Raw genomic sequence first — 24,519 nt, forward strand, 5'->3', positions numbered from 1 at the left:
AGGTCAGAGACAGAATATCTTAATAATCTTTGTATCCCTAGCTGTTGGCTCAAGGTTGAGTTAGTCATTATTAGACAGTGTTTTAGGAGTCTACTTCAGTGTCCATCCATTCAGCACTGTTAATTGGCCAATTGGATTGCCATACTTTCTCTGAGGAAAGCTAAAGTTTAGAGAGTCTTATAATTTACTTGTGGAAAATAATATATCATTTATAGGTAAACCATTCAACTATTAGAGGAAGATTATGGATCATCCCTTAGTTACTGATTCTCTGTTTTAATATTTCTTCCTTTCCAAATGATTCTCTTTTGGCTCATCCTTATTCATTTTCTTTAGTAGATCAAGTCACTGTCCACAGTGGGCCTGGGAGGGGAACAAATAGCCTATTTATTTCATCAGTCAGTTTTGTTCTTTAGAATAGAAAGTACACATTCTTTATATAAAAATGCATTGTGTTATATTATGTAGCTCCTAACAATATGTTAAAGTTCTGTTTGTACAAATACATATATGTGTAGGTTTTTAAAAGAGTAGAAAGGTAATTAGATGACTTTTGCAGAGTCAGACACGACTGATGCAACTGAGCATGCACGCATGCTTATACTTTGAAAAAGACAGGCCTATGTTATCATTTTAACGTTAGACTTTGAGATTAGGCCAAAGAAAGGGGAAGAAATAATTAGAAAGAAACATTAGAACATTTATTTTCACTGTCATTATTTACACATGCACAGCTTTTCAAATACAGTATACTCCTGTTAGTCAAAGGTACTTGGAGCTTGTGTACTAACAGGGGACCTAACTACCAGACCTTTTATAGAGAAGGCTTTATTTCTAGATCTTACAGAGCCTAGGGTTACATCCTGAATTTGAGTACTTGTTTGAGGATCTTAGTTTTAATTATTTGTAGAAGTGGATATAGATGAGGTTTGTGAATGTGACATCATGTAGTACTAATGTAATTTTTTTTGATAGATACAGAGATATAGAGGTATAGGTCTATAGTGGTCTAGATGTATATTTATAAGTTCTCAGAATAAGTGATTTCTCATCTTATCCATGCTTGTATTTGGTTAGCAGTGTGTTTCTGAATACATGAAGTCTTTGAAATTTTTCTACCATCCCATAGTGATAACTACAAAAGTATATAACAACTTAGTTCATAAACTTATGAGAAAAGTGTTGGATCAATTTCCCAAATATGCCAGTTTCTTATCCTTTTTCCCCGAGAAGGATATTTTGGAGAGGGAGTGTCAGTATTTCTTAAATAAGAGTGAAATCTTCATGTGAATAATCAAAAGATATTAAGTTGATGATTGGCACCTACACATTCCCCTTTCCAGTCATGTTCTAGACTGACAAATTGTGACTGATTTTCTCAGTGATAGAGCTTTATGCTGAGACTGTATGTTGTTGGAAGGAGCAGAGTTGGGACAAAACAGTGAATTTTTATGTCTCAGTTTCTTACTCAGTAGATGACTTTAAACTTACTAGTAATTATCCTTATCTGAAAGAAAAAATGAATATGACTTATTTTTTTCAAAGAACATATATTACTCTTAACAATCAGAAATTGGTTGATAAATGCTAATTTTTTCGAATGAGGCTAATAATGATTCCATTTTGAGTAAATTCCTTGAAGGTTTTTATTCTGCATTATCTGGAGAGACTTTTAAAAATGTATTGAAATTGTTGGTCTCTCTAACTAATTTTTGTAATCCATCGTGGGTCTGTGATCTGAAATGAGTGATTTTGCTTTTATCTTCAGACTAAATTGTTGTAACAGGGGATAGACTACTTGTATTGAGATATTCTGAGATTCAGTTTCCAGGATAGTGGAAAGATTATCATGCTGAGGTATAGATTTCTTCATTTTATTTGGATATATCTAAAGTATATTTAAATTTTTGATAGAATGTTTACATTTGAAGACAGAAGTCCATAATTAGGGTAAATAAAACTTACCTTAAAATTTTTTCTACATTGTGCACAGTTTCTCTGTTTCTAATACATCAGTGTTTTTGCTTCAGCCAGATGTCACCATTGTGACCATTATTTGTTACTGTTGAAGAGCACAAAAATAAATACTATAGTTCTGTTTCCTCCTAATTGTGGTTATTATTGTTACAGATATTTTTTTTGAGTTTCTTGAAAATTTGTGAATGATTTTATAATTCCTCTGGGTTTTCTACTGCTTGATGAAAATGATCACACACATGCTCTAATAGCCATCGGATTTGACTTCTCTCTCAAGTATTATATTGGAATCTATTGTTACCTAATTTAGTAACAATTTTGTAATAGCAGCTTAACATCTCCTATAATTTTAATTGTTATCGAGAAGAATGACATCGTTTACTCTGACTCAAAATTCAGAAGGATGGATGAATGACAAATCAATAATTTACCACCTTTGCATAACACTGAAGCACAGAATATTAGAAGGATTGATGGCAGAAAAGGTTAACAAATTTTAGCAGCTTTCATTAGCTTTACACCGTCATATGTTTGTGGTGCTGACTGAAATAGGCTTTGTAGGAGATCTCAGTCTAGGGAACTAATTACTTGTGCCGATTGCTGCTCTGATGAATAGACCCTCATTGTATCATTCCCCTGAAGACGAGGAGCAGCCTGTGATTCACGACTGCATCCTGGCTGATATTTGATAATAATTTTAACAGATAAATGTAGGTGGGCAGAATGATGAAGTACCTATCCAAGCTCCACGGCTATCAAAGCCATACACATAGCCATCTGTGTACCGCCTTTCCCCCACTATCCTAAGGAGGATTTTATTAATTGAGTTCGAACAACTGTTTTCTGTGTTTATGTGTATTCTTATTTAACTTTAAATGCTATCATAATAATAGTTTTCATTTGAAACACAGCAAAATAAGAATGAAAGAGGTTTTTAATTTTTTTCTCTTCGAGGACTACAGTTCTTACACATTTTTGTATTCTACTTAGATTACTTTATATTTCCTCCTGAGGCATGAACAAATTGACAAAGGAAATCGTCTCTGTTTCCTTGTCTACCCAGCATTCTCATGAAGAGCATAGGATTCCTATTGTTTTTGAAAAATATTTTCTTTAAATAATGCCCTGTTTTTAATGTATGCCTTCATTAATCTGAGCCAATTTTTAATTGGTGAAGTACTTATTTACAAATCTATTTTGAACTTTTAAAGGTAGCCTCTTTAAACCATCAAAATGTGGATAACTTTTATGTAGGTATTTTGGGACTGTCAGTTGGTCAAGGCTACTAATTTGTCAGAGGTGACAGGTACAATTTTATTAGCTCATGAAATACAAGTGAGGTTTTATTTTGCATTAGTCATTTTTTTGTAGAATCTTTGATTATGAATTTTAAAATTTCATTATTGAAACTTACAGGTTTTCATGTTGTATATCTCTAGTGTAAATATATTCTGCAGAGATTTTTTTTAACTGTAAATGAAACTGTAAATGAAAAAACTTCATATTAGTCTTTTCCTTAGAAAACATTTTTCAGCATGCTAGATCATGATTAGTTAATTTGAAAAGAAAGTTGACATTCATATATTGCCATGTAAAATGATCTACATAATTGGGGAAAATAGAGTGGAACTTGAATTGAGTGAACCCTTTAAAAAATACATTTCTAAAAGTATGCTTTTGATACAGCAATTATTGCACATCATATACCATGTAGTTTTTAATTAAATATAAAAACAGACTACATAAAACAGAAATCCAATCTGATTTGCTTGAAAATAGATTGCTATTTCACTCTATAGGAATGGTTTATTTAAAAACAGTAAGTGGAAAAGAAATGCATTTTCTTGTGTTGTTCTAAGCCTCAGGGGCTAAATGTAATGAATATTTTAAGAGATTATTTTAATTAAATTCCTGCACATCTAAACAGAGTAATATTTTATTATCACATACATAACCATGTAACTGAGATATTCATTAAAGTTAACACTTTCTGGACCAAGAATTCATGGTATGATTTACTGACCTTGTGCAAAAAGGCACAAATTAGGAAGAAAAATGAAGGGGGACAGACTTTGATTAATATAGGTAATGCTATCCCATATTTATAATAGCCTTTTCCCTATTCTGGTTTATAAATGCAGCCACAGAGAAAGGTGCCCTGCTGAGGCTGAAATGAGGCTGAAATCAGAGCACATGCCACTGGAGTGTGGGGAAACTGATCACACTGTCAGCAATTCATTTCAAAATGATGTATTTAGTGCTCATTTCACCTTCCAAGAAAAAGGAAAAGGAGTTCCTTAGACTGGAAGGTGATATTGTTATTTTCAAGGACATACCTAAGTTAAAGATTGCAGAAAGGGGAGTGTGAGGTGGAGGGAGAATTAAGAGGAATGGGAGGGAAAAAAAGGCAGAGCAAACAAGGAGAGCTTTATGCAGAAATTCAGTGCTACCACGCTGTTTGATAATTGCTAACATATGTGGCTTCTCTGTTTCATTGTAGTCGTCCTCGTGAGTTCTGGCGCCTCGACTACTGGGAAGATGACTTGCGGCGCCGGCGACGATTTGTGCGTAACCCTCTAGGATCGACACATCCTGAAGCGACACTAAAAACAGCCGTGGAACATGGTCAGTGTGTAAACCACTCCTTGCCAGTAGCGAGCAGCAGGTACAGTACTTGGTAATGAAGAGCATAACTTCATTATTACAAGGTACTGTAAAATGCTCCAGTGCCATATTCCCCAGCTACTCACCCTGCAATCAGAAGTTAAATTTTTATAGTTAGTGTAGGGTCCTATTAAGTTATGGTGTTAAGTGTATTTATTTATTGTGTTACACATGGAAAACTTACTTAACATAGACCCTTTGTTTCAGAGTAGGAGGATAAAATATTTCTCCCTTTAAGTGACATACTCAGCTTTGAGTGAATTAATCCAGGACGTCTGTCTTAAATCCATGAATATCAGAAAGACAGCATTTACAAACCAAATAGGTTTCCAGGTCTTGTCTGGTGTGTATGATTTTCCCTCAATCATGGTATTTTAGCATGAGATTATGAAGTGGGAGAGAGAGCAATAAACGTCCAAGTGCCTCGATACTTTCTGAGCCTTGATTTGTAGATGGTTGTGATAGATGGCTCCTGGAGAAAGAATAGACATTATTTTCATATGTTCCTGTTCTGCATCATCTTGTTATCAGAACTTAACAATTTTTCCTTTTTTGATATAATGCATAGCACTGTGATTCAGTTGAGGTAGAAGCCTCATGAGCAAATTGGGAAAACTGAAAAAGTCCTTTGGACTTGATAATATACCCTCTTTGATCATAGGGTTTCTACATAGGTTTTGTAATTTTTGAAAGCCAATTAAATTTTGTTGGTTAAGGGGGGAAATGTACCCACTCATATTAAATTGTTTTTGATTTTATAAAATAAAAATTGGTTAGTTTTTAGTAAGATGAGAAATAGTTCTGATTTCCCTTCTGTTAGTTTAACATGCAGCAGCTTATAGTTAAATGATAATATGTAATGTCCAAAATAAATGTTAAATTACATTCAAGAAGGATATTAAGAATTTAGATTAAAAGTCTGTGATCTTAGGTTTGGCCTCAGTCAGGCAGCTTAACCTCTTGCACTCAGCCTTAAAGAGCCATTTCTGGAAGAAAATGTCCACAATATGTCATCAGATACAACACCAAATGTGACATCAGTCCTTTAAAATAAATGATCATACAGAGAATAGTCAATAACAAAGTGATCTTAAAGCAGTAATAGTCGCAGGGCCCTACATCTTCAACTGCAGGAGGCGGAGAAGGAGAAAGAAGATGTAGAATTAATTAGGCCACTTTTGCTTTTAAGGTTCAAGTGCTTTTTATGTAGTGCTATGAATTTCAAGAGTTTTATATATATATTTTTTCTTCTTTCATTTTGTTTTTGGCCTTTTTTTGGTTTTAGTTAAAACTCTTACACTGAAAAAAAATGAGCCTTTTGCAGTTTTATTCTCTCAAGAAGATGTTGCCATGTGTACTTAAAATTTAATAGGTATCTTTCTTATTTTCATCTAGCATTCAGTTGTGAGTTCTGAAGTCTATGAATGACAGTAAAAATATTTTTATGAAAAATTTTCCTTTTCTGTCTGGAGGGGGGCCCTGTTTTCTAAAATTGCATATAGGCAAACTGTTAGTACTTTCTTGTGAAAGAAATAGCACTAACTGAATTTAAAATTTGTTGTACAGACCTTAGTAAAATCAATTGATCAAAAATAGTACATTGAACCACTTTGGGGAGTCATAGGATATTTTATAATGAGTAAATTTTAATTTTGTTGTTGAATTTTAACTTTTCAAATAACATTATGTCAACTTTTTTAATGCTGAGTCAGATGTTTTTGAAAAGATGTTTGTTAGCAATGGTTACTGTCATTTAAGACTTAAAATCCTATTTAGAAGTAGATTTCACTCCAGTTAGTCTAAATAGTAATTGAAAGGTTAACATAATGTTATATGTGTTTTATTATGCATTTTTAAATTAAGAGAGAAGTAAAGTTTAGCATTTTATGTAATTCCATTCTATTTGGCAATGCTTTATACTAGTTTCATGATGATTGATATTTAAAGGACTGAAAGATTAAGAATATATATTTAAATCTGAAATATATTTTTAAAAACTAACAAAATGTGTGCTATGTAGTAGATGCTTCCAATTAAGAAGATGTTATATTTTATATAAATTTAAAAAAAAGGTAAAAGCTCTAGCTAATCAAATATTATATATTATAAAATTTTAAATAATAATGATTAGTCAGTTTTGGAACTCAGCACATTGTTTAATGTCTGCGATTTATGCTACTGTATTAGGTAAGCAAAGAGCTTAATTTTTTGATGTTTTATTAATTGGAGTTATCTTTTAGTTCACATTCAATTTTAGTTTTGTGTTAATCATAAAGGTCTTTGTTTTTTTAATCCTAACTTAATTACAGTAAGGAAGCTAATAAAAATAAATATTGATATATTAAGAATCAAGAATGCAAAACAACATAGTTAATGTGATCAGAATGCAGTTGAAATCATAGAATTTATTGTGGATGAACACTGTGCTTCAGTGTTGGAGTCAAAGAATTAAATAGATTTTCCTGAAGATAGTATGTCACTTTAATGCTCTTAGGACTTCTCACTTATTTGTAATTTAACTAAGGAGACAGGACATTTTGAAAATGCAGAATCTTAAAACATCATAAACTATAGTACTATTATTCAAAGAAGATATCTAAATAGAAATACTGTTGGCGATTAGTTATGTATTTTAGTAGTAAGAGCCATCTTTTTTTATAGATTGATTTGATTTGAAGGAAAGCCTCTGGTGTAAGGGTGGCAGAGTAAATACCTGAAGAGTGATGTTCTCTGTTCAGGCGATCAATACCAGCCCCATGACTCTACTTCTGGCTACCTTCTAGTTAAAAACAAATTTTTTAATTCTGACAATTTAATTGCCCTTCCCAAGTTCACATTAACTTGCTTGGGGAAAAGGGCTTTAGGTAATTTTTCACAGAGGGACCCTCCAAAGTGGTTATTTATAAAAGTCATTTTGTAATGGGAGATTTCTTTAACTTTGTAGAAACTGAGTCATATTTTAAAATTAAAATTAATACTTCCTCTTATGATGAAATATTCTTTATAAAAACTAGCAGCAGGAAACAGAGGTGGGTATTTGATTTTTTGAGGGCATTTTCTCCAATTCTGTAGTTTTAAACTTTATCAGAAATCAGTTGTAATGATTTGTAACTTTCTCCTAATGTGCAGAGACCAGTTTGTCAGTTATTTATCATCAGTACATTTTAGATCTGAAAAGGACTTAAAGCTAAAGTCTAGTATGACTTTATTCTTTACAGATAAGGAAGCTGAGGAAACAAAAGTCCAACATACTGCTTAGTAGACTCAGAGCTAAATCCCAGGTTAACTGATGGCTCATCAGATTTTCTTCCCACTCTGCTGTACTGTCTTCTAAAATTCATTGTTAAATATGATGGGAATTTTATACTCAAAAACATGTAAAAAATGTTTTAAATGGTGGAAAGGTTGGTTTTAATTCAAATACTCAAACAGTTTAGCACTAGAATCCTATTGCATTTAAGACATGTTTGTTTTGTAGAGAATTTGCATACTAATAGAAGTATATGAGGAGTGTTTTACGTAGTTTTACAAGTGTCTTGTAATCACATTTACTGATACAAGCAACTCATCTGATTTTCTAGGGATGACAGACCATGTAGAGACCGTAAATCATGTCATTCTCTCATATCTTCAAATAATGCCAGATATGATTGCTTCTTTTTTAGGATAAACATGTATTTAGTTTTCTGTCTAAAGCTTTTGAGAAACCCATGTTGCACATGGCTTTTTCTCCTAATTACACTTTGTAGTTTAACTAACTTTTCTAGAATAAATTTTATTGACTTTGGAAATTATATAAACTATAAAGGGGAATTAGTTTAGGACAGTAGTTGAATATAAGATATTCTTCATGCGTCCTGTTCAGAGTCAACAATTATGGTATCCACTACACATCACACTAAGTGGATACTCGTATTTATTTTATGTATGATTAAGGTCACTTTGTTATACCAGGCATTATCTTTCTTTTTTAATTAACAAAGTGGCTAATTCTTAATGTATAAACCTCTTTTACCGTAATATGGGCTATTGATAATTCCAGTTCACTAGAACAGTTGCTGGACTTTTAAAAAGAGATTATATATCATGGGTAGAACAGTATTCTATGTTCTTTTCCTGTTTTAATTTTACTTGGCTTGTCTCTGTTACCTAGCTAAATCAACTCATGCCTAGAGCTAGCTCTGAAGAACTCGAACTTTACATTTTGAGGACCAGCTTTTCTCTGAGCCTCGCTCATTACACGTAGCCCCAGTGAATCACATGTTTCAAATAAAACATTTTGTACAGATTTCTGCAGTTTTGTGTAGCAGTTGCAACTTAGTTATCAAGTTAGGATAAATATTAAATCAGAATAAGATGAGATTAGTGAAGGCAGTTTGTTGATAGTGAAATGAAAAATTTAAACAGTTGTCATGTTTTTTAGTAATTTTATTAACTAGAAAAGATGTGACTCAAGCTTTAAAATTGAACCAAAAGTATATTTTGACTTCATCCAATTAAACTCTTATACAAGTGTAGGATACACTCACAGAAGATATTAAAATAATTGATTCTTGTTTTAATGGTTGATTGAGTATAAGACAAATGAAAGTTAAAAACATACTTTTCCCAGCACATATAAACATGATAATTATCTTTTATTTTATGCTTGGGACAGTTTTGTTCTAATTTTGAGGGAGGGATAAAAGTTCTTTAGTAGAAAGCTATTAGACCACTGAGAATTGAACACCAGCGCATGTGGTGTGTATTAGAGTACTGTTGGTAATTTTACTGCTGCTAACTTAAAATCCTCAAGGGGGAGTTAATTACAGGAAAACCATTCTAAATATCAGTAAGCTGCATATTTTCCGTGACAAGAGCTTTTTCAGTTGAGGTTGAACAATGCCAGAATCTGAGCTTGTAAAAATAAGTAAATAAATAAATTAAAGTGGTATTTGTATGTGTACAGTAGAACTAAAGTGTTTTAAATATTTTCCATAAAATTTTATTTAATTCAGAAGTTATTGTCTTATTTGTTGTCAACATGATAAGAAACATATTTAAAATTTTTAAATTTCAGTTGGAAGGGATAAAACGTTATAGTTAGTAATCATTAAATGAATGTGATTTATTTACTGAGCTATTTTAAACCATTGCATTATTGCCACTGACGACTCTTACAGTCATTTCATTTTTTTGTAAATGTTTTCAGATTAAATTTTTTTTTCCTTCTTTCAAATAAGATTGATATACTTCAGAACATGTATGGCAGTAATCAGAGAAAGTATTGAGTGAGGTGTTGAATTTAGTTGTTTCAGATTTGTTGGGCCTGTGTTCATCAAATTTAGGTTTGGAAATGGATATGTCTTTATTCTGTACTTATTTCTTATGATTGTGACTTAATCTTTTAAAATGCATTATGGGAAACATTAGATTTAGTGAACCAACCAGTAAATTATGTATACATTCATATTTGTATATTGATTATTTTCATTTTCTCTGAAGCCCAGATTGTGGTGCCCCAGTGACTAGATTGGATTCCTGACTCTACTTCTCATTAACTGTGTTGGCTTGAGGAAGTTATAAAACCTCTCTGAGTGTGTTTGTGCATGTGAAAAGGAGAATTTAGCAGAAGGCATATGAGAATTAAATGAGTTAAATGTCTAAAGTGCTTTAGAATACTCTTCGGCACATGATAAGTGTATTTAATTTTAGCATTATTGTTATTATTTCTGTTCTGAAGGAATTGTGCATCCAGGAAGTGAGAATGTAGCATACTGAATTTGTGCTAAAACTCTTGACTGTCTACTGTTAATTTATTTTAATTTACTTCATAACAAAATACAGATGATGATCATTTTTCTTATGTTTCTCTGTGACTAATTTATTTTTAGTAAAATTGTTAGTAAGTTGAAAAAGATCTTGTTAGCAGTGTTTGTGATTTCAAGGTAAGGAAATATAAATGCTGTAAATATAAACAATGATATAAAAACTTATACTCCTATTTTCCAAAAAAATAGTGGGTTTTTGCTATGTTTGTTTATAGTATTTAAGAAAATAGAGCCATTTTAATATATACTTTTAAGTTCTTTTCAATTATTGAGACCTTCATATATTTTTACCATACTATGCTATATGTGGGTGTGAGAGAAAATAAGATTTTATTTATCCATAGAGGATAATCAATACTAAATAGAGAAAGCTTCTTCCCATGACTTTCTTATTTAATAGAAAGGTCCTGTATTCATTTAAATAATGTCATAAATATTATATGTAAATGTTATACATGGTGAACTCACAATAAATATGATAAAAATAAACTTTTACCTTTAACATTATCCATAACCATACTTGTTAAACTCAAAGAAGCCTTGCTTTGTCACGTTAACCAGTTAGGACACATGCAGTTTAACTATTAAGAATAAATTCTATAGATAAATATTTCTTCAGACTGAGTGTTTTATCCTGTATCTGGGTTTTGGGGCCTTGTGTCTCAGCAGGTATTGCAGTGGAGCAAAAAGCCTCTCCATCTGATTGCTGTCAGTAGCTGCTGCCTGGTGGAGCAGGTGCTTTTACCTCTCAGGTCTCCTGGGTGGAAACCGGGAATGTCAGTCACATAGTGAGGATTCTGAACTTTCCCTTATGTGACACTATGAGCTTTAAAAAAATACCAGTCTAGAAGGTAGTATCTGCTTTTGTGTGTTTCTTAAGGAGAAGGCTGCTCAAAGTGAGGGGAGTCGTCTTGGAGGGTTATAGAGTTTTGAGCTTCTGCCCAGACTCTTTCCAGCTGCCCTCCCGCTCGTCTCCCTGGGTCCGCCGCTGGCTGTGGGTGCTCTTCCCTTTCCTTCCTTCCTTCCCTCAGGCTGCCTCGGCACTGTGATTCTGGCGGTTCTGGCGCGGCTGCGCTGCACAGGCTGCTCCAGTTCGGGCGGTGTGAGGCTCCATGCCCAGATGCCTCTCATCGCAGGCTTTCTGTTATGTTTGCCCCCGGGGTGTCTTAGCCCTTTAGTTTAAACACATGGAGGAGGTAGTGTTTGAGCCTCCACTTCGGTTCCATACTACCTTGCTCTTGGATATTTGTGTAAGGGCTGCAGCAGGGGTGTGGCAGGGGTGGAACGTATGGAAGGTCGGTGTGAAGGAAAGAGGGCGGATGGAGGGAGAGGAAGAGCCTGCAGCTTCTGGGAGCTGCTGTGGCTTTATTAGCATCAGCCATGGCCTCAGAAGCTGGCCTGGATCCTCATTGGCTGCGAATAGCTCTCGGCCCTAAACCCTTATTTCTGGATTCTCCTTCCCAGCCACTCCCCCACCACTGCAGAATGTTTCTGGGTATAATATTATTCACAAGAATAAATCAGTCTTCCTTTTTTTTTTCAGTGTTAAGCAGGTATTGTTTCCAAAACTAGGTTCTGATTTTTTTCTACTAACAAAGAAAAAGTGATGTTATTGAACCCTCTTCTGCCTTAAATATAAGTAAACAAATGGTTCAGTGAGCAGTGCCAGGGTCAGATTTAATGGGATTAGGGTGCTTGTTCAAGGTAACGTTAGACTAGGTTTGGGGAATCACAGTTGTCAGAAGGAGTGTGTGGGCCATGCCCATCACTTTCCCCACCCTGGATGATGCTGGGTAAAATGAGTGACCATCTTGGCCACCGCTCCTTACCTCAGTTCCCTGCCCCTCTGCCACAGGACTCTTCCCAGAGTTGATGGACAGCTTTGTTTCCTTTTCATTTCAGCTGCAGATGAAGATATTCTTGCTAAAGGAAAACAGTCCATCAAGAGTCAGGCTTTAGGAAATCAGAACTCAGAAAACGAGACCCTCCTGGAAGGCGACGATGATACTCTGTCATCCATGGATGAGAAAGATTTAGAGAATCTCACCGGTAAATTCAGTGGTTGTGCACATACTTCAGCTAGCTCTGGTCCAAGAAGCATATAATTACTTACTTTTCCAGCTGTGACTGCTAGGCCTACCAGCTTTGCACTGACAATTATGTTAAATGAAGACTGGTTTTGTTCTTCTAAACATTTTCCCCCTCATCTTCAATACTGTATCCCCATCACTCTATTCTGTTCATTCTCTTTACCCTACTCATCTTTTTCTTTGATGAATAATCTTTACTGAGAAAGAATAAAAGTGTAAAGCAGCAACAACAAAATTGCATCACCCATCTAATGGGAGTTAACCTAATCTCTACAGAATGAGAGCTATAAGTAAAATTATGGCAATTGCTTTGTAAATAAAGCTTGGAGGCAGATGAGCTGTTTGCTCTGATATACAGATCTTAAGAAACATGCTGCCTATACATTTAACTCTCTCTCAAAAAAATCCATTTCAAGAATGCTATGGCTTTTCACAGGATTCACATATTTTACCTGATGTAGGAATTTTTGATTTGCGCTCTGCAGATTTTCAGTTTTACTTCCCTTAAGGGAAAAATTCTCTTGTTTAGCTTGAAATTTTAGTCATTCATTAAATGGCTTTTTTTCTTTAATGCCCGAGACTATGTCCCTCAAGGAGGAAAGTCTGAAAGGTTCTACAACTTCTATAGGTGAAAGTTATATACCGTTCTATTTTGATAACTTTAAAAGGCATGAAAAAAATCTTTCATTTAGTGGCATATCTGCAACCATGCAATGAATGATAATGAAAAGCAAAAACATGATGGCATCTTCTCTGATGGCCGTAAATCTCTCTGTAAAGTGAAATGAAATTAATTGGAGCATACTGTTAAGGGGTTTGGGGTGGGCGCTGCCATTCTCTAGTCTCTTCCTTTGCATCCATTTATTTTGCCTCTATTCTTGCTACTAGTAATACATTCATACAGTAATAGAGGTGAGAGGGGAGTTTAATTATATAATCTTGACAATGGCAATAGGATTAAGAAGTAATCCACACTAATAAAGTGGTGTGGGTTAGAAATGAAGTGGAAATTGTCAGGGGTCTTCTGTAGGACCTGGGCTGCTCCAGCTCCTGCAGCTGTCTGCTTACCCTGTAATTGAATGTCTGAGAATGATTGAAAAAATGTTATTTCTTCTCAGGATTACATGCTAATGTACGGAGGGCAAAGGAGACAGCAAAAGAACACATAGCTGCTTATTTCATCCATTTATGGGGATGAGCTTTGGGAAATCATGGCTGTTCTGCAGTTATCTGCTGCCCATCTGCAAACACAATGTATTTGTACATTGGGAATAGAGGGCAAAACCTGCTCTGATCTCCGCAGAGCATCCCTCCTATTGTCCTGCTGGCACACATTAAGATTGATGTGAGATTAAGGACCAACACCCTTCCAACAGTCGATGGAAATGTCAATTCATCTGAATTTTGAAACACTTATTCACCCATTGATTACCTGAATAGGTGTACCTTGTTTGTAGGTACTATATTAATTCAAGACTATAAATGCCAGTCTTGTCTTGCTTTTTTCTTCACCTATAGGATTTTTCCAGTGAGGAATTAACATGGAATTTCAAAACCTTACTACATCTATCGCTACATAAGTATATATATGTATAATCATTATTTTTAGTCCTTATTTTAGGTTTGGCTCTAATATACTTTATGCTCTTCTATCTGTAGGGAATCCATTGTTTTCAGTAGCAGGCTGATTTGTCTCTTTGATAAGCCCTGTGGAGATTTGATTATTCCAATAAAAATTCATTCACTTGGAAACCCACCCTCCAGCTGTTTACTCCCAGAGTCCCCGAACTACACTAATATTAGATTTGGACGCATTGAACAATATTTAACAATGGAAGGGCAGGCTTAGAAAAGAAGTATTTTTTCCCAATTTTTTATGGGATACAGTTGTTGTGGAAGAGGTTTTGTGTCAACCTGGCACACAATCTTTATCAGATAATATGGTTTACCATTTCTCTCTTCACTGCTGGTGATCTTTTTATAATCACGCCTCAGCCAAACACTAAGCTAACCTCTGGCCTTGGAAACCTATTGAGTCTTCCTTGCTCCTAGTTGTTGTTTCCTGTTGTTTGATAGCCTGAGGCTTGTTTTCTAAATGGAGTGTGGATGGACTTATTTAGGCAGAGTCACCTTCTAACCAGGAGATTAGACCAAAGCTTTGCAGACTCCTTGTAAAATAATGGCATTGTAGTTTACTGTTATGATTAACTGCCTTTTATATATAGATTTCTTAATACGAGAACCCTAACTTTGCATTTTCAGAGGGAGGTTTGGGTTGGACAGAATTTGTAAGTGTAAAAGGGGTTGGCAGGCAGTTTGCTAGAGGAGAGAATTTAAAAATTATATGAAATTTCTGCCTGAATCATCCACTTGATGTTTTGAAACAATGTCACTGCAACTTGTCCGGCCTGTCTTCTCCTCTCGGCAGGTCCTGTGAGCCTGAGCACACCGGCTCAGCTCGTGGCTCCCTCTGTTGTAGTCAAGGGGACGCTTTCTGTCACCTCCTCCGAACTCTATTTTGAGGTGGATGAAGAAGACCCTAACTTCAAGAAAATCGACCCCAAGGTGAGAAGATGAGGAGTGGGTTTCACTTTTATGGAATTTTTGTCTTTCTTATGATGGGATGGTGGACTGCTGTTAAGTAAGACTGGCTTTAGTAAAATCTGATTGAGATAGTTTGAATTTCTTGATGAATTGCTTCTGCCTGTATGCACGGCAACTATCTCTTTTAGCTTATGATTCCCTTACCAGCTAGTTACATTACTGAAGTTCATTTAGATTCAGAAACAATTTCCATTTAATTGCATTTATCATTAGCTCATTCTGGGGTAGGGGGCGAACCTCAGGGAATATCGTCTATAAAATATATTTTGCCTCAAAGGGTCCAGGGTGAATTAAGCTACACAATTCAGTGAGATTCAGAGTGAAATTACTTTGTTCAACCTTTATATTTTCTGGACATAATACCAATACATCACTCTCCTTGCTTTGCCCACATGGCTCACTACTCTGTCGTGCACGCAAGCATGGCTCGTGTGCGCGAGATACCTCTGTTTCCCACTACCTGTAGTTGATTTTACAAGGCACCGCATAATTTCCTGTTCTTAAATGAAAATGTAATTTCCCCTCTAAAATGTATTTCTGATTACTTTTCAGACCTTGGCAACTTTATTTTACTAAGAGACATTTGTGGCACAGCCGTAAAGCCAAAATTAGGTTTATTTCATGAAAGTGAATGGTAGAATTTGTTCTGAGTCTCTCTCAAAATGAGCAAAGTAAGTAACCTGTAGAAAGAGAAGAGGCTTTTAAAAATGGAATCATTTCTTCTACAGGCTGTTAGTGTGTGGTGTATGTCCACACACATACATGTGTATGTTTTTCTTGAGTTTATTGAGTTTGAACTTGTAAACCTCTGAATTATTAAGATTTAGTGACTTAGAAGAGTTTCACAGTCATTCTTAATGAAAATGTTATAATTTTTTAAAACTTTACAAATCATCTCTTGTCTTATGCATGTTTATAGCCTTGGGTTCAGCATTGCTGCTTTTATTAAGATGGGACTTGATAGGCTGTATGAAAGGAAGTCTACGCTGGAACTGATTGTTTTGAGTTTGAGAATGCAGCTAATCCAATGTAGAGAAAACTTTAATTCTGAAATTATATCAGCTAGAAAAAATTTCTACTTTGTTATATGGCTGCAATGTCTGAAAACCTGTTTTAGTTTTTAGGAAAGAAAAGTAACCAAAATTACGTAAACTCTCTAATTTATAGTAATTTGTGAGTGTGAAAGGCCAAAATTTAACCCAAAATATTATGTTTTGGGACATACATGGCCTAAAGTCTAAAGTGTGATTTATTTAAAAAGTATCTAATGAGTTGTCCTTATTGTTAAAACCTCTGCCAATCTTTATAAGGTTAGGCTCTTGGAAGTTATTGACTCCTTTTGGGGGAAGTTATAAGTTCTGTTTCTGTCTGATCTTTTTCTGTGCAGCATCACTAAATTATTTTTTGCCCTGCTGCTTGTGTAATGTAGGATCTTCGAGCCTAATCACAGACCTGGCACTGCTGCGTCCTGCCAGATGTACAGAAATCAAAACTGTAGCTACTTTCTATTAGTAAAATGTTTCAGCCCATTATTTGAAGAATTGTTGATTTTGTATAGATGTTTGTGCTTTTTAAATTGAGGGACTGGAGTTTTTTTCTTTTCTTGTTGGTGATACCTGCAGTACATTAAATAAGGATGAAAAAAAGATACTGAATTTGGGGGAATTTTTGTTTCTTAAAACTTTTTTCCTGGGACATTTGGGAGGAGACATGTCTAATGCTTTATGTACTTTCGTGAGTAAAAAATGGTCATTTTAAAATGTCATTTTTATCTTTTCAACTAAACACTGTGCCCTTACGTCATTTCTTTGTAAATGTAAGTACCTTCTGCTTGCTTTGAAATTGTCCTTAAAAATCAGAACATTTTCCCTAGAGAGTAAATTCATCTGTGTTATTTAAAAAACTGGTATATATGCCTGATCTAGTTATTGTTACAGTGTTTATTCTGCGTCTGCAGGAAGAGAGACCTGAGAAAGGTCTAGGATAGGTTGAAAGAGTGGAGATGATTTCAGAACTGATAAAATCGAAGTTTATATTTCTAACTCAGAACTATTTTTTGCTATGGAATTTTTACCTGGGAATCTTAAAAATTGAAGCCTGCTTTACCAAGTGAACTAGGCACTAGAGCTCTGAGTAGCTTCCTTGTTTTCATCCCTCTCTGCTATCCTGCTGCTCATCCCTCCATACCCTGCGACCCCCACTCTGACTTCTTCCTCTGATCTTTAAAATTTGCTTTGTAGAACATTTTTCTTTGCATCTCTCATTCAGGGATTTTCTCAGTAAGTTAAAAAATGGGCTAATTCAAATAATAAATTTTACATATTAAAGGGCAAAATCTGACATGTATTCAGTACTTGTGCCTTGTATTAGCATGTCTAATGGAGTATACAGTCACCTCCAGCATAAAGAAGAACCTTGGGGATGCTTTCAGTTTTACTGATTATTTAATTTTGTAATCAGTTATTTCCTTGAATTAAAAAGAAACCTTTGTTAAAGTTGAAACGTTGAAATGAATACATTAGAAAGGCAGAAAGAAGAGGAGCCTACTTATATGTAATTTTTCTTTGGTCATAAAAATAGTATGAAACACTTTCTAAAATTTAAATTACATATAAGCTACTTCTGAATAATTCTGGGATTTGGATTCTAAAAAGATGATCATAGTTACAGCATTTATCACTAAGGCATTTAAAAACGAAGTAATTTATAAATCTGGATTGTTCATTTCACCATTTGCTGGGGAAAAGGAAAATTACTGTATCCATTTTACTCTCTTTTACTGTTGCTGATTTAATTGTTAAGTTTGTATTATTTAAAACTTGAAGAGAATAAATGATTGGAGGCTAAGTATTAACTCATCGTGTTAACTATTCAGAAAGGATCCATAAATGTTTCTTTTGTAATTCAGGCTTGGGATTTTTAAAAATTATAGCATAAGAGAGCAAGTCTCTTAATTTTTAATGTGAAAAAACTTTTTCTTTTAAAGTTAGGATCAGAATTAGTTCTTCCATACAAAATCTGTTCTTTTTTCAAGTGTGAAATAAGATACTACTTTTAATCTGAAAATCTACAGAACAAACGTATAGTTGTGTAAAGTTAAAATTTTCCTTGTTCTAAATATCTTGGTGGAAACTTGAATGGTTAAATCTACAAAATGTTCTACATTTGTAAATTTTGCAGACTGGGGTTAAAATGGAAGCTTCTTGCATTTAGTTCCTCAAGTTCACATCTTTATATTATAAACTATAAACTGTGCTCTCACCTGCCTTCATTTAAGAACAATCCACAATCAGTCAATTACAACGTAAAGTCATATTTTTATTACTGTTTTCAACAAGACTGCTTAGGGTGAGGGAAGAGGTGTGGGAGAAGGAGGGGCATATTTGACATTGGCACTGAAATACAGTTAACATCAGCAAAACTTTGTTTTTAAAAGAAGAATTTTACATATAATTAAATACTTTTTTTTTTTTTTCACTTGGTGACAACATTCAGGCAACCCAAAACAAAGTGGGGAGGATGGGAGAGGGAGAAAGAGAAGAGGGGGAGAGAAGGAAAAGGGAGAAACGACTATATTTTGATTTGAAAATGTACCTTGGGTTTCATTTTGTGGTGGCAAAGCCCGATTGCTTCTTTTGTGTGACCTTTTAAATTCACATTGTTTGGAAGAAAACGATCACTTTTGTGCAAGAATGTGATTTTGGTTGGGTGGTGGGTTTGCTCTCCTTTTTGTTTGCTTGTGAATTAAGGAAGTCTTCTGCCGGGTTCCGTTCCTCTTAGGTGGCTGACAGGAAAAGTTTGTGTCTGGAGTTCTCGCGGCTTGTCGCCGAGTTGTGTGTGTGTCGTGTGTTCGAGAGCATTCCCGTCCGTGTCGCTTTTCAAGCAGTCCCCAGCGCCCTATAGTTTGTCCAGGCTTTTGGGATTGGTGAGAATCTCCCTGGCCAACCTCCAGGTCTGCTTGGCAGCGCTTTCCAGGGCCGAGTGGGGCTTGCCCTGGAAAAGGTCGAGGTTGGGCAGAAAGTAGTGGGGGCAGCGGCGGCACTGCAGGCAGGAGATGAGCTGCAGCAGGATGCCGTTGAGCCGGTCTCCGAGGCACGCCTCGTCCCAGTCCGTTTCCCGCGGATGCTTCTCGCACTCGTACAGCAGCAGCGTCTTCATGTGGTAGTTATTGAGCGGCTGGCCGGGCAGCTCCAGGTGGCGGTCCCGCAGCGTCTTCAGCACCGAGAGACACTTGTTTCGGCAGCCGCCCATCAGCAGACGGTTTTCAGCCTCCCCAAACTGGAGCACCCAGGCGTCGCTCTCGGCGGAGCTCTGCTTGCCGGTCAGCGAGTAGCACTCCTTAGAGAGCAAGTTGAACCCTTCGGCCTTGACCTCCGCCACCCGATTGGGGCCAGGCCAGGGGATGTGGGGCATCGGCCACTGTGCCGCGCTGCGGGGCCAGATACCGGTGCACTTGAACGCGGGAGTGATTTGCACCACGTAGCGCTCCCTGATGCGCAACTTGACCTCGCTGGTATCCGCGATCATCTTGACCACATCCCGGTAGCTGCACTTGTCCACCGCCTGAGCCACCAGCGTCTGGAAACGGGAGCGGATCTTGCGTGCCGAGAGGTAGCCGGACGCCGTGATGAACTCGACCCAGAGAGACATGCTCCGCTTCCGCCCATCGCTCAGTTTGAGCACCGCACAGCCGGGCAGCGAGCCGTCGTCCACGAAGTTGAAGACGCCCATCTGGTTTAGGTAGAGCACCACCTCGAATTCCGTGGGCGAGATGACCTCCAGACCCTCGTAGCGGGCATCGATCTCGCTCAGGGAGCTGATGAAGCGAGGCTCCTGCACCTCCACCTCCTTGAGCACGTCCGAGACCACCTTACAGACCTCTCGGATGGTCTTGGCGATGGCTGCCTTGCGCGCCTGGCAGCGCTCGGTGTAGTATTTATTGAGCTGGTAAACCAGCTTGGCCTGGGCGGCGATCATGTTGGGGCACAAGTCCGGGCTGTACACCGGCGTCTCGCAATACGTTGAGGGATCCAAGGCTCACGCGCTGGTGGTGGCCCTGCGGCTTGCGAAAGAGGCACTGCGCTCCCCTTGAGCCCCACGTTCACTCTTGTTTCCACCTGGGCTGACCAGCTGATGCTTCAGCCGTCTAGCGCTTTCTTTGCCCTCTTTTGAAAGCTGTTTTTCTTCTCCAGAAAATAAGAAGAAAAAAAAATCTTTGAAAAAGAAAAGTACCTGCTGGGACTTTTTTTCCCTTTCTCTTGATAAGTGAAATGAAGATGTGCCTGCGGGCAAGATGAAGGGAAAGAAGGGGGGTGGGGAAAGACAGGGTGAGACGGAAAAATTCAGGTTACCAAGAGGTTAGGCTTAGACGTCTGCAGCGGAGATGGTCCAGAAATCTGGAAATGAGGTCTGTTAAGTGCTGAAGTAAATTTAAAAATAAAAGCAAAACATTCAGTGTTTCATTCTTAAACTTCTCTCCCACGCTGGTAGCACTTCTTTATTCAGCTTAGGTGAGTGCTTTTCTCCTCACCGTCCCCCAAATGGAAGGTGAAGGGTGTAATTAATGTCCAGAGAGCAGCGAAGTGCAACTCAGTCCGCAGCACGCGCAGAGGTTCTCAGACGCCTTGCACTCCCGGCGTGTAGGTCTGCTCTCCGCTCAGGGGGTCCTCTGGTAGCGGTTTTCCTCTTTTCCTACTGGAGGCGTTGTTTGGACTGGGTTGGCTTGTTTGCAGTGGGTTCTTCTTGTCTTTCTCTAGGTGCAAACCTCTGGAAGTTCTTTGATTTTCATTTCTGCTTCGTAATTTATAAATTTGGCTCTCACAGAATCTGTTTTAGTGTGACGAAGTCCTTGCTTGCGTTGCATCTGGGGTTTAGTTATAACGACTTCAGGATTTTTCTTCTCCTCCCCCTTTAGGTTGCTTGTGCAGATTCCACTTTCTGAGTCGTCTCTCCCTCCTCCCCTCCGATCTCTCGCTCTCTCTCCCCTAATCTCTCTCCTTCTCCCTCCCTCCCTCTCCCCCTCCCTCCTTTTCCCTCCCTGTCTTTTTCCCTCTCTCCCTCTTTCTCTCCCCCCCCCCAACCCCCCACCCAATCTCTCTCTTTTCCCTTGCTGTTTCCTGGAGTTATTTAGTTTATGAATGGTCCTGTACCATCATGAGGCGGGTGGAGCTTCAGTTCCTACAATCGCTATCCGAGCTGTCAGTGCTGTAGCCAATCCCAGAGAGAAGACAGGCATGCTTGGCAAACAGTAGCAGCCACCGCTGCCCTTGATAAAGAAAGGGAGGAAAGAGAGAAGTAAGAAAATAGGAGGAGATAGTAGAAGTCAAACGCTTACACACATTTTACAGCCCCCTCTTCTTTATCGTCCGCTGTTATCATTTGCCAGGACGAAAAAGAGTATATAGAGAAGGGACTTCTTGGAGATGGCTGGAATGATTCAAGGGAGAGTGGCAGTGGTTCAGAAAGGTTCACTTTTTTTTTTTTCCTTTCCTATCAGCATTGTGAAGAAGGTGCAAACTCTAACAAAATTACTTTCGCTTCAAGGCAAACGGAAGGAGGAAGGGAAATCTGGGAAAGGACCTAAATTTTTCTAGATTTTCTCCTCAGGCAGTCTTCCTTTTCTTCCCCTCCCCTCTCATTGTTGCCAAGAACCCTAGCAATTGCTGTATGTGTGCGCCAGTTGGGCAGTTGTTGGGGAGGGGGGGTTGGACATGGGGTGAAGGTTTATAATCGTAAATCTCTTTTCAGTAATTTCCATATGCTGTTGAAAAACAAGGCAGGACACAAATAGTGCAAGTACCTTGTTTTATAATTACTTCATAATTGATTAAGATATATTTAATATTAATTGTTTCAAGAACTAACTTATTTGAAAATATGTTTAAGTTGTGAGAAATGGTGCAGATTTATATATGGTAGAATTTCGTTGGATATACTTTTAAAATAAACCACTAAAATTTTAAACTTAATAAAAACGAAGGGAAGTAAATGTGAGCCTGAGTTAAAGTTTTCTTAAAATGTTTATGTTACAAATCTAATTTTGAGTATATTTTTCAGGCAGTACAGAATTTCTCTTATAAAATCATTTTATTTTCATAATTGACTCTTGCTTTTAAAAGACTTCACTGCTGCAAAAATCTATAAACTATCCTGTTATTGATTACACAGATGGCTTGCTCCTCCCTTGGCATTTCAGTGAAACTCACGCATGTGCTTTTAGTCTGTGTGTTAGCCTTTCAAGCTGAACCTATGGTAGCCTTTAGGTATTTTTGGTTGAAAAAGGTGTAACAGTGTTTCTGATTTGCTTAGAATTGAAGGTTTATGTTTGAACCTCAGGTGTGTGGATTCTGAGTCTTTAGGACACATCAAGTAGATGGGAATGCTTTTAGTTAGATTTTGGACCTTATGTTCTCCGATAATGCTATAACAATGAAAATCTATGAAGCCGATTGTGTTAAGACTTCATTTTGCAAACTGTATGCGGCTTTGCAAAACCCCGTGGGAAGGTTTGACTTGCTCTCTTAAGGCTGAATCAGGTGAACCCGAATTCAGTTGCAGAGGGAAAGTTTGTTTCATCAGGTACTTGCTGTCAGACACTCGGACCTCTTGGTTCTTTCTTACACGTCTGGTGCAGACCACTGGCATCTTGTCACCCCTTCACTCGTTGCTATAAGTCTCTTTCTAATGAAGTTTGCCCTTTTTGAATTAAGTCGGATTTGCCGTCCGCCATCCATCTCAGCAGCCGGGGTTGGAAGAGCAGTCCGCGGGACTCCGGAAAGCCGAGCTGTAGTGACTTCTCGGGAGTGGCGGTGGCGCCGGCGGCCGCGGGCTCTGGCGGTCTCCCGCCTTCCCGGGCACTCGGCTGGCGTCGGACCCCGGGCCGCGGCGGGGATGGACGGGACCGGCGGTCCGCGCGCGCGGGCGCCCGGGCTCTGCTGGCACCGGGCAGTTGGCCGCGGCCGCAGCGGCGCTCTGGGCAGCGGCAGTGGCAGCAGGGGCACTTGGCGGCGGGGGCGGCGGGAACGCCGGCGGAGGATCCCGCGCGCCTTCTCCCGAGGGCCGTTGCTGGGCGGAGACTGGCGGCGGGGCAGGAGGTGCGGAGCCTGCCCTCCTGGACCCTCTCCCCGCGCCCCCAGTCTGAGCCTCCCAGGCCTGGCGCGAGGACCGCCCGGGCCGCGACGCCCCGGGGAGCGAGCATGTGCGCGAGGCCCCGGGTGACGGCGCCGGCCCGCCTCCGCGCGCCCAGCCCGCCGGCCGGCGCCCTCCGCCCCGCGCCCTTCCCGGGTGGGGCGGCCCGGCCGAGCGGAGCTTCTCGCCGCCTCTCGCCGGACACCCCCCGCCTCCTCTCCTCCCGGCTCGGCCCGCAAGGCCAAGCCTCGTCCTACCCTAGTCCCCTCACTGGTCCACTTTTACATACTGAGGCCGAGGGATGATAAAACGTTACAAATGTTTTGATTTAAAAACAATTCATTACCAATTTACCCTGTCCGAGGTAGATGCTCTAGTAAATAATAAATCAGTTAAACAAAGGCGACTTTAATTTATTGCCGTGGTACTAATTAGAAACATCATTTGAGCAATAAACTTAAACACTTCCAGCAAATAATGCTCCCTCTTGCTGGTCCCCTTCCTCCCCCCTCCCCCACCCCAGCTCACTGGCTGCCTCCGCTCCCAGAGCAGCTTCAGCTGTGTGTTTGCGGACCGCTCTTCCTCTGGTTGAATAATTGAAGGGGAAACGGTATCCGAGGAGGCTGTAATTGAAGAGCCCCTGTCACCCTGCTTTTATGTATGTTAGTATAGAAGTCCATCAGCAGCTCCTTGATGGTGTATTAAAACGAAGTGGCAGCCGCTTCTGTAGGAGATACCGTATTCTATTAAAGGAGACCAAGTGAGAGAAAGAAACTCTAGAGGCTAAAAGCCACTTCAAGTCTTCAGACCGATTGATCTGTATTCTCTTGTTATAATCCGTCTCATCATACTTGAGTTAATGAGGCAAAAGAGGGGGAGCGGAATCTGATGGTCCTTGACAAATTCATTAGGGAGGCTGCAGGACATTTTATTTGACTGTTAAACATCTTGTTTGTTTGGTTTAGGCAGTGCCAACATCAGCATGCTTCTGCCCAGACTTATCATGTTGGTCTGGCTACAGACATTCCTAAAAAGAGAAGGAGGACATGCAGTGTGTGATCTGAGTGTTTTGTGTTGGATTTCATGTAGCTCATAACCTTCAGACTTCTCTAGGATTTACTTTCATCGTCCTTACACTAGGAACATTTTATAAGACTATAGATGATAATACTGAGGTGGGCATGTTTTTAGTTACTATAAACTCAAATATGTATGTTTAAACCTTAGTCTGAAAAGTTCCTATTTCC

General features: G+C 38.3%; 2 protein-coding genes across 2 annotated transcripts in view; one reads left to right on the plus strand and one right to left on the minus strand.

Moving 5' to 3' along the window:
- The window catches only part of LRBA (LPS responsive beige-like anchor protein), a 746,329-nt gene that overhangs the window by 419,618 nt on the left and 302,192 nt on the right, over positions 1-24,519 (plus strand). Inside the window, exons 38-40 of the mRNA XM_068990001.1 lie at positions 4,491-4,608; positions 12,360-12,500; positions 14,970-15,106. Of these exons, the coding sequence (XP_068846102.1) occupies positions 4,491-4,608; positions 12,360-12,500; positions 14,970-15,106 (396 nt within the window). The remainder of the gene's footprint in view (positions 1-4,490; positions 4,609-12,359; positions 12,501-14,969; positions 15,107-24,519) is intronic.
- MAB21L2 (mab-21 like 2) lies at positions 19,043-20,122 on the minus strand. The gene has a single exon (XM_068990252.1). It carries the CDS (start codon positions 20,120-20,122, stop codon positions 19,043-19,045), a length of 1,080 nt encoding a protein of 359 aa, XP_068846353.1.

Source organism: Capricornis sumatraensis, chromosome 17, assembly GCF_032405125.1.
Source record: "Capricornis sumatraensis isolate serow.1 chromosome 17, serow.2, whole genome shotgun sequence".
Classification (NCBI taxonomy): Eukaryota; Metazoa; Chordata; class Mammalia; order Artiodactyla; family Bovidae; genus Capricornis; species Capricornis sumatraensis.

Coding starts and splice junctions, on each gene's coding strand:
- MAB21L2 (XM_068990252.1), bottom strand. CDS start 20,122: ATGATCGCCGCCCAGGCCAAGCTGGTTTACCAGCTCAATAAATACTAC.